Raw genomic sequence first — 15,658 nt, 5'->3', positions numbered from 1 at the left:
TGAGGACCTAAATAGTAAAATTAAAAAATATACTGAGGACTTAAATGTCGAACTCTCTCTAACTTGTTTGACTACTCGCGAACAATAAATTAAAATCTCTTCACAAAAACAATAACGACTCAAATCGACATCAAATTGGTGAAGCTGGATTTTATGGTCAAGTCGATCAAGTTGCATTGCAACATTTAATTGAGAAATGTACAACATGTAGAGCAGTACGGAATCGCTTTTACCATTAATTCATCACGAAAAAAAATTATATTTTGGTCTCTCTTAGATATTATTTTTATCACTGATGTCCTTAATAAATTTTTAATTACTCATTTCATTCCTAGTGTTTTTTTTTTTCCACTTAAAATATGCTTATCTAAAATCTCGATAAATCAAAACTGATTAACTTATTTATTGAAAAGCCGCATTTAATTTTTAACAATGTATTGTTTCTATTTGCTATGGTTTTAACACCAAAAATGAAATAGAATATTGAAAATTTATCAAGAACCTTAAGTGATCAATCATTTATAATTATAAGAAGGATTTATAGCGCTTACATGAGAAGGATCGATGACACTTTCCAAAAATATATATATATATATAAATGGAATAAAATTAAATAGTTTAATGTCTATTTTTTCACTACCAATTATTTTAATAAAAGTAGATAACTAATTGAACTCTGTAGTTAAGCGCGTTAATTAAAAATTAAAATAATTTGATAAATTAGTGCAAAATTACATCCCAATGAAATGTGTGAACAACATTAGAATGTGGGTTAAAAAATTTGAACATGAAATTCGCTAATCAATTTGTGCTGATTTATGATAAAAATAAAATAAAAGACAAATTGTATGGACCATCAATTTACAATCATTGTATTTATTCATTCAATAATAAATACGGCTTAAAAGGGAAAAGGGGGGGTTTTGGCAATGTGCATGGGACTAATTAATTGTGTGAAGTCGATTCATGCCCTTGCATTGGAGGCAGGCTGCCGTGTGTCGTAATTAATTAATTAATTAATTATAGCCACCAGCTTCCTACTTGCTCGTATCCACCGATTTGTTTGTGCAAAGCTTTCTACTTGCCGTGTGTCAATTTCGATGCGTTGCGAGGAGAGGGCAAGTAGATGATGCGTTGTTTTGAAAGTTTGGGAAAAAAGGGCACCTACATCTATGATATTTAAAAAAAAAAAAAAAAATCATAAGTGACTGTTTAATAAGGGATACGAAAATATCTTTTTAACAATAATATCTTTTATATTAAAGTTATTTTAACAATAAACAGAAACATAATATTAAATAAATAAATTTAAATCAAAGTTATTTTGAATATTATAAATAAATAATTTTTATATTATGAATAGGGAGATATTTTGTTAATTGTAAAATCTATTTAACCCAAAGATTTGTTTCAAATCTCTATAATAAATACAAATATATTTTTAAAACAATATAATATTTAATATTATTTTAAATGTTAAAAATAATTTTCTATTATTATTATTATTATTAAATTTTTGTTAACTAAAAAATTTCAAAGTCTATTTCCTGAATTACTAAATTCAAGGGGTACTAACTTGAGGGTCTTGATGACCATTTTTCCCAAATTTTGAAGGTGAATGTATCATTTTCCTTAACATTTATAAGAAATTATCAAATTTATGAGAGGTCACTAAATTCACAACGTAAAAAAAAAAAAAATTATTGAATACATTGAAAAATAGCTTATTAAACTATTAAAATAAAATAATTCAAAAGAAATAGAGGTATTTACTATTTGACTATTTTGAGAATTGTGAAATAATAAATAGGTGCAAGAAATATTGAAGTGCGTTACACTTTACTAATATATTTTTTGATACATTTCTATTAACATCATTGTTCAAATGACAGACACCACGATGATATCAAAGGAGATAAAAATAATTTTGCACTCAACTTTATCCAAAATTATACTATATCATAAGTTTTAAAGTACAAAACTATCTTTTCAATCTCAAATATTAATCTACTAATTTTTTAACCCATTATAAATTATTTTTTACCCATTAAAAAGTGAAACAAAAACAAAAATATTGAAGGTAATTCATTTCTTATTAATTAAGTGTCAAAATTAATATTTTATAAGTTGGCTAATGATCAAATAAAAAAAATAGTAAAAAATTAAGGTTTTGTACGAGGCTAATAAAACTTAAATTTTTTGAAATTAATAAACATTTTAAATAAAAATAATTATCTAGAACGCGTAGTGGTGCCCCTCACCACTTTTTTGAATAATCTTGGTGGCCAAAAATAAAAGAGTCTGCCCAGTTGACTTTGATAATGCAGGTTACAAACTCCTCTTTTGACTTTTTGTTTTCAAAAAAAAAAAACGTAATTGGTCTTCAACCCAACATTGTTGGATACTAATTTTCTTATTATTATTTTGAAGTTTAACATGATTGATTTGATCCCCACCAATAAATAAATAATTAGCTTTTATCTTTTTTTGTCAACAGAGCTCATAATTATCTTTTAAAGATTTGAGGAGCTACAATCAATTTTCAAGAAACAAATAACAAACGAAGAAGAGGCATTAGAAGTAGGTATAGCTTAGTCTGCGGAACTTTAGAATTTCTATAATGGGCTAATGGCTAATATTCTGCTAATGGATTCTGTCCACAGTTCCCATTATTTTGTTCTATTGAAAATTAAGCCTACATTAATTTGTTTTGTGGAAATTTATTTTTAAGGAGAAAATGTTGCCCAGAAAGAGGAGACGACTTAGAATTTTTTTTTTCTTTTTTGTGCGTGAATATTATCATACATGTTCACATGTGAACATATGTGAATACTAATTAATTGAGTTGATAAAATCTTTTGCCTGATGTTTAATCTGCTCACACTCGTGAGAAGGTGATTGAGTTACTTAAATTAAATAAAAAAATTATTAAAAAGGAAGTACGTTAGCATAAAGAAATGAATATAATTAAGATATGTGTTTAATAATTCGAATAAGTTGGTCATTCTTAAATATAAGTTATACCCTTAAGTTTATTAGTTTTCATGACCAACAAACTTAACTGACTTGTTACCTATATATTAAGAAATCAAAATCTCATACCGAAATGCTAAGGTGTCAACTAAGGGCCATTCTTCTTCTTCTTCTTCTTCTTTTTTCATTTTGCTTTTAAATGAAAAAAGTCAAATAATTGAAAATATATCCCCATTAATTTGAACCTCTACTGAATGAAAACCATTAAAACACAAAAGTCTGAATTTTTTTTTCCCAATGTTCACTTTTAAAGGGAAGACTTGAAGACTTTTAAGCGCTCCAAATTTGTGGTCTAATTCATAAGGCCACGAGGCGGGCCTTTGGTGCCAAACCTTGGTTTAGGTCCACCATATTCACGCACCAAGTTGTTGCTTCCTTATTTTGGCCCTACCCAATTCTGACTTCTGACCTTATTTTCCAATATATATATTTTTTAAAAATCAGAAATCCACATGACATTTGAAAAAAGAAAAAAGCTTAATAAAACCATCACTTGTTATCTATGATAACAACAATATCGTAATATCTTCGTCTTATGTGTTAATTGATGTGGCACTTATTTGTTAGAGGATTAATTTTGTAGCTTTTAAAGTACTTGTTACTCAATTCATCATTTAATTGATGAATATTGTTTCATTTTAAGATGAGAATTAAGTTTAAGGTTTGTATACTCTTTGAGAATTGTGCAATTAGCTCTATTAGTAGGGGTGGGCACAAACCCATGCCTCGCCCACAACCCATGGGTTTAACCAAATTAAAACTAAATAAAATGGTTTGGGTTGGATAAATTATGAAATGGATTAAATTTGGGTTTTTATTTAAAAAAATTATTTCATAATGGTTTGAGTATTGTTTACCCATGGGTCATGGATAAATTCAAGGTGACATGTTAGTAAAAAATAAATTAAACAAACTAAATGGAAATCAACTAATTCCATTATTTTCAATTCCAAAATCTCACATTCAAATGAGCAAATCGACAACGAGGTATTAACTATTAAGCCATTAGATTTTAAGCTAACTTCTTTATATATTTAATTATGCTTGGCATCGTGTTTGACTTATTTTTCTTTTGAAATTCAATTTTCTTTTTGAAGTAAAATATTTCCCCCTTAATAGCTAATTTTTTTTTTAATGTGCACTCCACTCTTTGTTATTTGTTTATTTATTCATTTTGTTTGTGAGTTTATACTTCCAACATCTCATTATCTTAAAATTAAAAAGATTTTTTTTCTAATCTGCTTAAAATAAAAAAAGATTTAGATGAGTTTTTATGCAGTGTTTGCCACGTATCTAGTGATATATAAAATAATTTAACCACTTTTAAAGAAAAAGGGATTTCCTTTTGACATGGAAAATTTTAGATAGACCAAAATTTAGAGTTTAAGTCTTTATTATTGTTGGGTGGTCATTATTATTGTTTCAAAACTAATAATTTATAAATTAATAATCACTATTATATAATAATTTTTTACAGTCTCAACTTGAGTTAAAAGGCTAAATTAATATTTTAATAAATTATTTGAACAATATTTTTATGAAATCCTGTAATATAATTTTATAGTCCCATTTGTATTGTAACTTACTAAAATTAAAAATGTAATTGATTATAACATTTTATTAAATAAAATATGATTCTATTGTTATTTTTTAATTAAATTTAAATCTAACTGGATTTAATGTCTAATTTTTCTTATTGCAATTAAAATTTTGAGCTTTTTCTAATTACAATAAATTTTAGATTTATTTCTTGAAGATTTAAATTTATAAAATTGAATAATTTAATTTAATTTAATTTTGGGATTGCTTTGATACTTGAGATGTCTTTTCTCGTTTTAATTTGTATAAACATTGTCAGAATTTATATTGTAATATGGTTAATATTTAAGGATGAAGTTATTCTAAAATCTATTATTTATAATTTTTTATCAATTATATATTTTTTATATTTTAATATTAATTTAATAATTAATAATAATCAATAATTTTTATACAATTAAATTTATCAAAATAAAAAATATTTTGATTATAAAGTTCAAATCAAACCCAAACCAAACCCAAATAAATTTATTTTGGTTGGGTAAAAATATTTGGATTGGTTTAAATTAGACCTAAATTTTAATGATTTGGTTTGGATTGATTTAAAACCCAAACCAAACCAACCTATGCGCACTCCTATCTATTAGTAACTCATAAAGACAACTCTATTAGTAACTTCTTTTTTTCCTCCGGGGAAAGATCATTAGTAACTGCATAGAGAGAAAAATAAACATACAAATTTATAATGGTTTACTTTCAACTCGAGGGCTAAGCTTCAGTAGTCTCGGAGTTAAACAACTCTAAGAATTATGGCTATTTAACCCCGGATAAAAACCCTAAAATACCCTTATTAAGATAATTTTTATAAATACTTTAGCCTCAGGATTATAAATAGACACTACACTTCTATGAACAGATCAACTTTCCCCTTGTTGAATTAGCAAAAGGAAATTGCAATAAAGCCCAGCACGAAGCACATGTGATGTAACCCAGTTGATAAACTTATACGCCTTTATATGAGATTGAAAAATCTCCTTTACTTGAGAAAAGCAAGTGTAAAGCAAAAACGGAAAAAATAAAAAGACACTAAATTAGTACTGTTATGATCTCTGGAAAGAAAGTAGAATCCATCTTTAATTAATTTGTACACAGAAAATTAAAGCAAAGCATGAAGAAGAGGACTGTAAAAAAGAAAATAATAATAATAATAAAAAGAAGGGCCTCGAAACTTGCAATGCCCAGAGGCCATAGCTATAAACCAACTGCACTGTCCCATCTTTGGAGCACATCAAGTCATAAAATTTTTCTCGGTTCTTTTACTTCACCAAAGCCGTTCTCTCATGTCTTTCCACCATCTCCACCTGTTATAAAGTAAAAATCAGAAGCATGCCTCAGCCAAAAAAAGTGGAAGTTATTAAATTATCTCCCCCCAAAAATGTGGGTTTCTCTATAAATAAATAAAGTTGATACAATCGTCAGAATTAGATTAAAGTTGGGATTGTTCGAACTAGTCCACTAGATACTACATTTGTTCACTCGGTAAATGGAATAAGTTTTGCACAGGATTTTTACAGAAAATTTTATTTTAAAAAAGTGCCAAAAAGTTGTTTTTGAAAAAGCACTTGTTAATTTGATCAAGCAAGCAGCTTGGGAATTTTTCTACTATCATTACTACTGTTTAGTGGACTGGTTATTGTCAAAAACACTGAGAATTGAGAAAGGATCATACAATTCCAATTTCTATCTTTACCATATGTAAAGTGATTATGATTCAATCAAGCAATTATTTTTCTTAATTAATTACTATTAAAAGAGAGAGAGAGAGAGAGAGGCTGGTTTCTTTCAAAAACAAGGAGAGAATTTCATAGAATTTGACTCACCAATAATAGTCCCATCTGGGTCGGACTTTGGTCATCTGGTTTTCGCCATACGGGTAATCCGTTTGTGCCCTTCTTGTATTTTGAAAAGCACAACACCCAATTGAATAAATCCCAATCAAAACCACAAGCATCACAATGTTAAGCACTGAGAGCTTGTGCCAGTCCCTTCTCACATCTTCAAGCACCCCAGCTTTACACGAATCACACTCATAGCAAAGCAATGTCGGTGCATTGTTCCACCGGTAGCAATCCGGATCTTGTGCCATAGTTGGCATATTGTAATTGCATGATGTTGGTGGCTTACAACATCCAGACTGGCCAAAAGGGAGGGAAAATTAAAAAAAAAAAAAAGTAAACAATTATCAAGTTCCTCATGTAAATTCATCAGAATTAAACATTTTTTAATTTCGAGATGGACCTTTGAAATAATCTGAATAAATCTGAATTCATGTTAATACCTGTATGGGAGTCATATCTCTTTCAAGATAATCAAGAGGAGTCCAAAGGGCAAGTTTGGCACAAGTTTTTGAACCCAACAAGCAGCTTCTAATAGTACTCCAATAATTAGGATCCATAACCCTGTTTCTCAACCAAGGTGAATAATCTTGAAGGTGATATTCTTTATACACCCTCCCAGGAACCTGGACTCCACCACCTTGGCTTGTAACCACAAACCCAAAAATGGTTAAAGCCATCAAGGTGGCAATAAGAAACAACATGACTACTAAGTACACCCATAGTGCCCATGCAACGTTAAAGCATGCACCAATGAAGCCAGCAAGAGAAACTATCAGCACAACAAAACCTATCACTAGAAGAGGAGTTTGAAGGAAGCTTTCACAAGTTGTGCTGCTCCTTGCCATCCACAGGCCTGCGCCGATGATCGGAATCGAAGCCAAGAGTGTAAAGAGGTTCAAGAATCCGATGACTGTGTTGCTGAACCGATACATGATTCAAAATTTCTGTAAGTCTGTACTCTCTCTCTCTCTCTCTCTCTCTCTCTCTCTCTCTCTCTCTCTCTCTCTCTCTCTCTCTCTCTCTCTCTCTCTCTATTGCTATAGCTCTTATACTAGAATAAGTTGTTTTATTGTCTCTCTTTATCTTGCTTTTTGGTTGCTTCTTTTCTTGTGTTATAGTGTCTCTACTTCAGCTTTTCTTCTACTTTAATGGGTGACATTACTTTTTCTTTATTTTAGTTCCTGAGAGCTTCAGAAATTTCAAAATGTTTATCCCCCTTTGCCCTATTTGCTTTCCCTCTATTGGTGCATTCAAAAGCTTTAGTTGATAGTTATGCATGCATTATGACTAAATTACACTTCTTAATCGTTAAGAATCTTAATTTGTTAGAGAATTTGCTCGGCAACATGTTTTGCTTTAATTAAATTATAAATACACAAAGCAATTACAGGTGTAATTGAGAATTATATATCCAATAGTTAAATGGTAAGCCACTTCTATTCCCACATTATTATATATGAGTTATAGTACTTGGATGTATTAATGCAGTTAATTTTCTTCTAATTATTTGAAACTATATTCAATCTGTTCTAGGTCTAGGTATCCGCACTATATATGCTACCATCGATAATTTTTATACTAATTATTCTCTATTACCACCTCTAATCGGATTTAATTTAATTGCTAATTTCAGAATTTGTAAAAAGATGCTTATCTCTGTTTAACCGGTTGCCGTTTCTGCATTTATCCAATGTCTATAGTTAGCTAATCGACAAAGGATAAAGGATATATAAATTTAGGACTATTACAATCAAAAGCACTTTAAAACAAATGACTTTCCGTAAAAGCACCTGATGAATGCTTTTTAGAGAAGTGCTTGTTAAATGCTTCTTCAAGAAGAAGATCAAGTGTTTTTATACCAGCAAAATTTGTATTCAATTTTTATCGAGCACACAGAGATTCATATACCAGCTACTGCTCACTAATTGATTATAAAAACATGTTTTGGGTCAAGAATGAATAGCCTTGCCTTAACCCTAAAACAATGAAACTATCAGGAAACTTCCAAACAAGCGTCGAGAATAGGAGAAGCATAAATTCGGATGCAATTTCCAAGGCAAGAAAAGAACATTTGGTTAGTCAATTTGGTAATTTCAGAATTTTGATAAACGAATAATTACTTGGTATATAGATGGACCCCATTTTTTAGCTAGCTAGCTTAATTATAAAGCATACGATCAGAAGCAAGAATTCAGAAATGAGAACCGCAATTTGGATATCTTTTGGTGCCTTGGTGGCGATTAGTTTATAGAATAGAATATATTTGATTCTTTCATCCTTATCTTCTTAAATTCTTTGTTTAATTCCCTGTTTGATTCTCTTTACGGCTCCACTATAAATACAACAATTTTCTTAATGCAATAGAACGTTTCCACTGAGTTTCAGTACCTTTATAAATACGTCAAGGATATATTAATTTAATTTTTTTATATAATTACCCCTTGGAAAGGACCTAAAAGCACCTTTGTTTTGTGGGATTCATTAACAAAAGTAATTACTTATGTTATTACGTACAGAAGATCATCAACCTAATAACCTCCCAAAATTAATGGGTCAATAAATTAATTAAGTAACAAATTTACGAAGGCATTGTGGCTGGCAGGGGCTTATTCTTGAGAAAGTAATTAAACAATAACAATGCCAGTCGAGGTTGGCTCAATGGAACCTCATGCCCTGCTCCCCTCACTGTCACATATGTCAGCCCCTTGTATACTTGGCTCCAACCTCCAACCTTAAGTTCATAAAATATTTATCAGTAAATTTTCTTCAATTGAAACATTTAAAAAAAAAATTGATACTAATTTTTTTTAAAATTAATTACTTAATTTAAAAATTGAAATATTTTATTTTATTTCCCGACTTCATAAGCATATCTTGAACCCCGAAATAAATTTTGAATTACCAAGAAGATATATAGTCACTAACCTGAAAGTGATCATCCAACCAAGCATACCAGCTGATATTGGTTTCAAGCTTTAGGGAACCGATGGAATATCGAGTTGCAGTCAGCGGCAAAATGGCATCTGTGTCACCACTGCATTTAAAAGTTTAATAACTTCTCCTAATTAATTTTTTGCCGAATGACTTCTCATAATTAGTTTTTACCTCAAATATAATACACAATTACTCCGATATTTTCTATAAAGAAAGAAAAATTAATGTAAATTGTAAACCCAAACCCATAATTAATTAAAGGGGCACACTATATATGTACAGTAATTCTTTTCTAATCATTACAGATAATTAAGCACCAAAACAAACACCTGAAAATTAATTATTTGACTTATTTTGTATATTATGGATTTGAAAAAAACAAAAAATTAGATACCTATACACCCAGATTCTAATTCCAGCTGCTATAAGTTCTTTGAAAATAGGAAGCATGGATTTTGGAGAGTCAGACCACTTGCCTCTAATGACAGAGCTGCAAAATGGTAAGATGGAAGTGAATTAACATTCATGGAATCAATAGTTAGGATTTGCAATATAATTGAAGAACAAGAAGAAAAAAATACATTTACAATTTATTAGAAATCCGAACCTGCAAGATGCCCAAGGATGATTAATCAGAGAAACATCTGCATGAAGAGCCTTTTGAACATCCAAACGATTCATGTACACTTTTGTGTACTTAACAACGCATTCATCCACCCCTCTGAATTTCCATGGCTGAATTGCAACAAATGTGACACAATTTCGTTAGATGATACATTTTTGTTTTTTGAAATTCGATGATACATTAACTAAAGTTCGTTAAGTATTAAAGTTTGCTAAGTACTACTTTCAAAAGGGTTATATATGCGTGAGTACTAATTGATTCAACTAACAAAATCTCCTGAAATGGAACAAAGCCTATATCCGACATATTAATTACGACCCACCACATCGTATCAATATGTGACAACGTGTGACCAATCAATCAAATTTCAGACTTGATAACACTAGCGTTAACAGTTGACATATAATGTGTGCCGATATTTTACCAGGGGAAGCTGTAAATTGCGTTTGAGAGTGCCAGATTCAAAGCAAGGGGAGCTGTAAATGCTATAAGGATTGACATCTGCAAATTCTGAATAAGCTCGGGAGAGAGCACTTTCACATTCATTTTTTGGGAAGAGGAATGTCTCGTGTGGACAAAATTTCTTCAAATCTTGGTATGTTGAGTCAGAAATTAACCCATGGTTCCACCAATATTCATGTGTGCCTATGTTATCAAAATAATCATCTATTAATGGATTCCCCAGCTGCACCAAAATTTAAAATTGTCAGCGGAATTGAAGTGATTTTAATTTGTAATCAGCATACATGTTGATTTAATTCTAAATATTTTACTTACCAAGAAACCTTTGAAGTTAATTATAGGATTTTTGACACCTTTATTGCCTCGGACAATAACTTGACATAGTTCAGGAATATAATGGCCTAAAAAATATGCAAAAGTGAAAGCTTATTTAGCATTTTGAAAGTAGTCCAACAAGGTATGGTTGTTTTATTTTAAAGGAAAAAGACACTCAGATCTATAAAGATTGTTCAAATATAATGATAAACTCTCATTGTTTAAAGAATGAACATACAGAATCCCTTAGTTCCTTTTATGTTTTTCATAAATTTAAAGAGTTGAACATACTATCGATACTCAATTTTTTTAGATCCAAGTAGATGCGAGGTCAGTCTTGTAAATGTAGTAAGGGAGAAACTACTTATACACGCAACGTTAACCACAACAGTCCAGATTAGAAGGGTTTTATTTGTTCATTCTTAGAAAATTAGAAGTCTGCCAATATATTAAAACGAACTTCATGAGTCTAGGGGTGTGTTTGAGATTGAGGTTGGACAACCGTAGTTTAAAAGTTACAATACTAAAGTGTTTGGTAAGCACTAACTGCTGTATCTTGGAAGTTATCTTGATATGATTTTTCACTTGTATGATGAAAAATATATTATATCTTTAATAATTTTGTTAAAATTATTATTAAAAAATTATATTTACTATATACTATTAATATTTATTTCATGATTATAGTTTTTTTTTTCCACAGTAGCTGTAACTTAAAAGATACAGCACCTCTATTCAAAACAGACTCTAGATATCACTTTATTCATTTTTACCATAAGTCCTTCAAGAGCTTTAACATATAAAATGCTTTAATTTAAAGCACTTATACAGTTATACCCTATAAAAGCACTACCGAATACCAATAAAGAAAAGCACATGATTAAATTTTGTCAAAGATGTGAGAGATGGTTGAAAAATTAAACCTGCATAACTTTCACCAGCAAGGTAGAAAGGCCTATGCTTGTACTGAGGGAATCTCACAAACCAGTTGACGAGAAATGTGTAAGCATCTTTACCTGCTTTCAAAGATACATTCAAGATTTTGTTAATAGTTAGATAACCAACTTTTGACAATTACAGCAATAATGTTGTGTGTGTGTACATAACCTTCTCCGTAATGATGCAAAAGAAACTGACCTGTCCTTTTGTCGCCAACCGTGTATATATCTTCTCTAGTCTTTGTATAGGAAAACCCGACGCCGGCCGGCGAATCCAGGAACAGTATATTAGCCTCTACAATATGTGAAATAAATCATCTTATAATTAACATGTAACTTTTTTCTTGTTAAATGTTTAAGTTAATGCCAACCCAATCTCCTCTCTCCACCCATATAAGCGGCATATAAATAATGCATTCTTATTCATATGAATATAAAAATACTGTTTTTTGAACAAGAGAATCATAATTAAGATAAGTTTTTAATAAAATATGACTCAATTCTCACCTCTATTCCAAGCATAGGGATTCAATTTCAGTCTTTTCCCGTCCCGCCGTACCCGAAAGGGCCCAACCTCCTCAGAGGCCCCATATGCCACGGAGGAGCACCCTGGCCCACCGTTGAGCCACAGGACCAGAGGCTTTGACGCTGGCTGTCTATCTACCGGGGCCTCAACCAGCCAATAAAACAAGGCCCGGCCCGCTTTCCGATCCACGGTAATGTAGCCAGAGTACTGCGAGAAGTTCACATTTGGTGGCTGCCCTGGTAGCTTGATGATCCTATCCTTCTCCTGCTCTTTGAAAATTGCAGAAACTGGAGATGGGAACAACACAATAGCGAGCCCCAAAACACAGAGCAAAGAGCTGAACAAGCCCTTATTTTGCTTTCCCATTTTCAATAATGTAAATATGGTTGCTTCTTTTGAGAGTGCCCTTGATCTATCTAGTGAATTGTGAATGATTTAATTGGATGCAAAGCATGTTAGCATTGACTTTAATTAAGTAAATTGTTGCCCACGTGGTTTTACAACTTGAGGGTCAATGATTTGTTATAAATGATGGAATATTTTTTAGATGATATGAAAGCATTGTTATATTTATAAAAATAAGTCCAATGTCAATTAATCTCATTGTTTTACTTCATTTTCTTCTTGAGTTAGATGCAAGTATATAGAATTATATTTCACATAATTTAGGATTTTAGTGCTTGACTTAGATGATGAAGGTAGTGGGTAGTATAATTAAAAATTAATTTTTAAGAGTAAAGATCAAAACTAAATCTCATGTAATTAATAATATCATGAATACAAGTCTACTCATGTTAGTTGTAGCACAAATTATTATGTCCATCTTGTGAAAGTTCATTTAGTGGGGCGGTTGGTGGTTTAACTCCTTTGATTTTGTGAGTGTTGAAGGAGATTTCTCTTATTGTAGCGAAAGAAGATATAATTGCTAATTGTGAAAATTATATTTCTAAGTCCAAAAACCTCTAAATCAGCACCATTTTGTTTTTTTAAGGCCTACATTTAAATATTTAATAGAACATCAACGCCTACTATACTTGATTATTAAAAAAATTTAAAATCTCACCCATATTAATAAAACGAGAGATAATTTACTACTAAGTTATTAAATGAATTCTTTTTTTTTTTCAAAGGTTTGGATAAGACACCAAGGAGGCAAAACATTTTTGCAAACGATAAACATACTTAAGTTAGGGAAAAAACGTGATAAAAATATCACTACTAATTGCGATTAAAGGAAAAATATAAAATATTAAAAAAATACTATGAGACCATCTCAAAAGTTTCTGCTTATCCCAAATCAAAACTAAGAGTCCCATAGATTTTTAGTTATATTATAATATTAAAGAAGAGAGGAAGTGAATTCTAGTATGATAAGAACATAAAAAATTATTTCAAAATTTATTGAGATTAATGATTATATTACAATTATGGTTTCTCAGGGTTATCATATTTTATAGTCTAAAATATTATTAAATAGTCAAATTTAATTGATTTTCTAACCGTAATTCAACCTAAATGACCATGATTTAGCAAAAAATAAATGAATAAAAAGAATTGAAATGCGAGAAATAACAATTGTGAGAAAACAAGATCTAGTGGACTTGTTTGGCGGCAGAACCCCACTAAAACACCACGTGATGTGATCTTTCATTTCGCAAATTACATGGTCCAATACATACGGCACTGCCTAGTGCCTAGGCCACCACACCCCACATCTTCTCGGATCGGATGATTTAATTCATTCACCACATGTGGCCTCCTATCGCACGCCCTACTTTTCGCCTACTTTCAAATGTTCAATAAAATAATGGTGTGTTTAGCGATGGACAATCAAAATAAATTAGAATTAAAATGAATTGAAAATAGAATAGAAAATATAAATTAAAATAAATTATTTATTTTAATTGTAGGAATTAGAACTAGAATGAGTTATATTACCATCAATATATTTACTTTATCTTGGAATTGAATGAATGCCATAAATTAGTAAATTACTAAAATGATTATGATTGTTAAAATTATTATTACAACTACTATTTCCAATATCATCATCATCATTATTGTTGTTGTTGTTGTTTGGGAAAGAAATAAAAAGCAAATGATAGAACGCCACGTGTCAAAATAGAGTTTGTAAAGTCACCAAGAGGAAGTTGGCCTATGTCATTGCTTGGTATATCAGGTAATCAAAATGGTACATGGAATGCACCATGCCAAACGCAAAAGGTAGAGAAAATGTACAAAAATGTCATCTTCGTGAAGTGCGAGATTGCCCAAAAAGAATAATTGATTATATAGCTAAGAATTAATTATGGAATATTTTGTTGAAAAATAGCAGATAAAAGGCTACTACACCTATAAAAAAGCCAAAAAGTAGCTCACCAGGACAGTTGAGACCATTTATGAGGCATGCAGAATCACCTGCCAATGTCTAACACATGTATGTGTGGACAAACCATGAAAATGACCTCAAACTTATTCTCTAGGCATACTCCCAAGAATCGGTCATATGAGCAAAAGGACAAACATATTCATGCCAATAAAAATGCATTTGGTGACAAGGCAACCAAAGACCCTAGGGCACTCCATAAAATCTTGCATATCAAAGTCCCCAAATAACCTATCACTTGCATTTTCTCGTCGAATAAAATTATGTAAAGCGTAACATGCAATTGAAATTAGACGTTGCTTACGTAAACTATAATTATGCATATCCCTTAAAATTGAAAATCGTGCTTTTAAAACACTAAAGCATCGCTCAATTACATTACACAATGATGAATGTCTATAATTAAACAATTTTTGAGGACTTCTAGGTGCTCGACCTAGTCCTCTATAATCACGTAAATGATATCTCTCACTTTTATATAGTGTAAAAAATCCATTCATATTTATGTATCCAGAATCCACAACGTAGTAATATACTAAAATATAGAAACAATAAAACATAACTTAATTAAAAAAATAAATGCCAAAGATATTAACACACACACACACACACACACACACACACATATCAATATTCTTACCTTCTTCCGGACGTGGAAACCCAGATTCTGGTCTATTTAAAGCATCTATAAACACTATTGAGTCATTGGCAGTACCTTCCCAGCCCATATATACAAATATGAACATCATGTCAAAAGAACATGCACACATTATATTTTGAGTCACCTGAGTTTTTCTATCTCGATATGATATCTGTTTATGTGCTGGTGACCATGCAGCAATGTGGGTTCCATCAATTGCACTGATACACTTTTGTGAAAATATGCAAAAATTATTAATTTATTAATCAAATGTTAATGTCACATAAACATTGAAATAACTTGTATTGAATTTCTTACTTCAAAATATGGAAAAAAAAATTGGGATTGTTTTTAATCTCTAG

The 15,658-nt window shown here is 30.5% G+C and overlaps 2 protein-coding genes across 2 annotated transcripts; both read right to left on the bottom strand.

Annotated features, from left to right (window-relative positions):
• Positions 1-5,644: 5,644 nt before the first annotated feature.
• On the bottom strand, positions 5,645-7,649 carry LOC102606795 (tetraspanin-6). The gene is made up of 3 exons (XM_006485813.4): positions 6,911-7,649; positions 6,453-6,766; positions 5,645-5,933 (listed from the first exon to the last, which is right to left on the bottom strand). The coding sequence occupies exons 1-3, from the start codon at positions 7,400-7,402 to the stop codon at positions 5,894-5,896; spliced, it is 846 nt and encodes a 281-aa protein (XP_006485876.1). The 5' UTR covers positions 7,403-7,649; the 3' UTR covers positions 5,645-5,893.
• A 1,243-nt stretch (positions 7,650-8,892) lies between these two features.
• On the bottom strand, positions 8,893-12,705 carry LOC102607086 (serine carboxypeptidase-like 27). Its single transcript, XM_006485814.3, has 9 exons — positions 12,252-12,705; positions 11,944-12,039; positions 11,730-11,822; positions 10,807-10,892; positions 10,454-10,714; positions 10,012-10,139; positions 9,799-9,894; positions 9,396-9,504; positions 8,893-9,201 (listed from the first exon to the last, which is right to left on the bottom strand). The coding sequence occupies exons 1-9, from the start codon at positions 12,634-12,636 to the stop codon at positions 9,049-9,051; spliced, it is 1,407 nt and encodes a 468-aa protein (XP_006485877.1). The 5' UTR covers positions 12,637-12,705; the 3' UTR covers positions 8,893-9,048.
• Positions 12,706-15,658: the final 2,953 nt, after the last annotated feature.

Source organism: Citrus sinensis, chromosome 4 (genome assembly GCF_022201045.2).
Source record: "Citrus sinensis cultivar Valencia sweet orange chromosome 4, DVS_A1.0, whole genome shotgun sequence".
NCBI lineage: Eukaryota > Viridiplantae > Streptophyta > Magnoliopsida > Sapindales > Rutaceae > Citrus > Citrus sinensis.
Note: the sequence above shows the minus strand (reverse complement) of the source record. Positions and strands in the feature narration are given on the sequence as shown.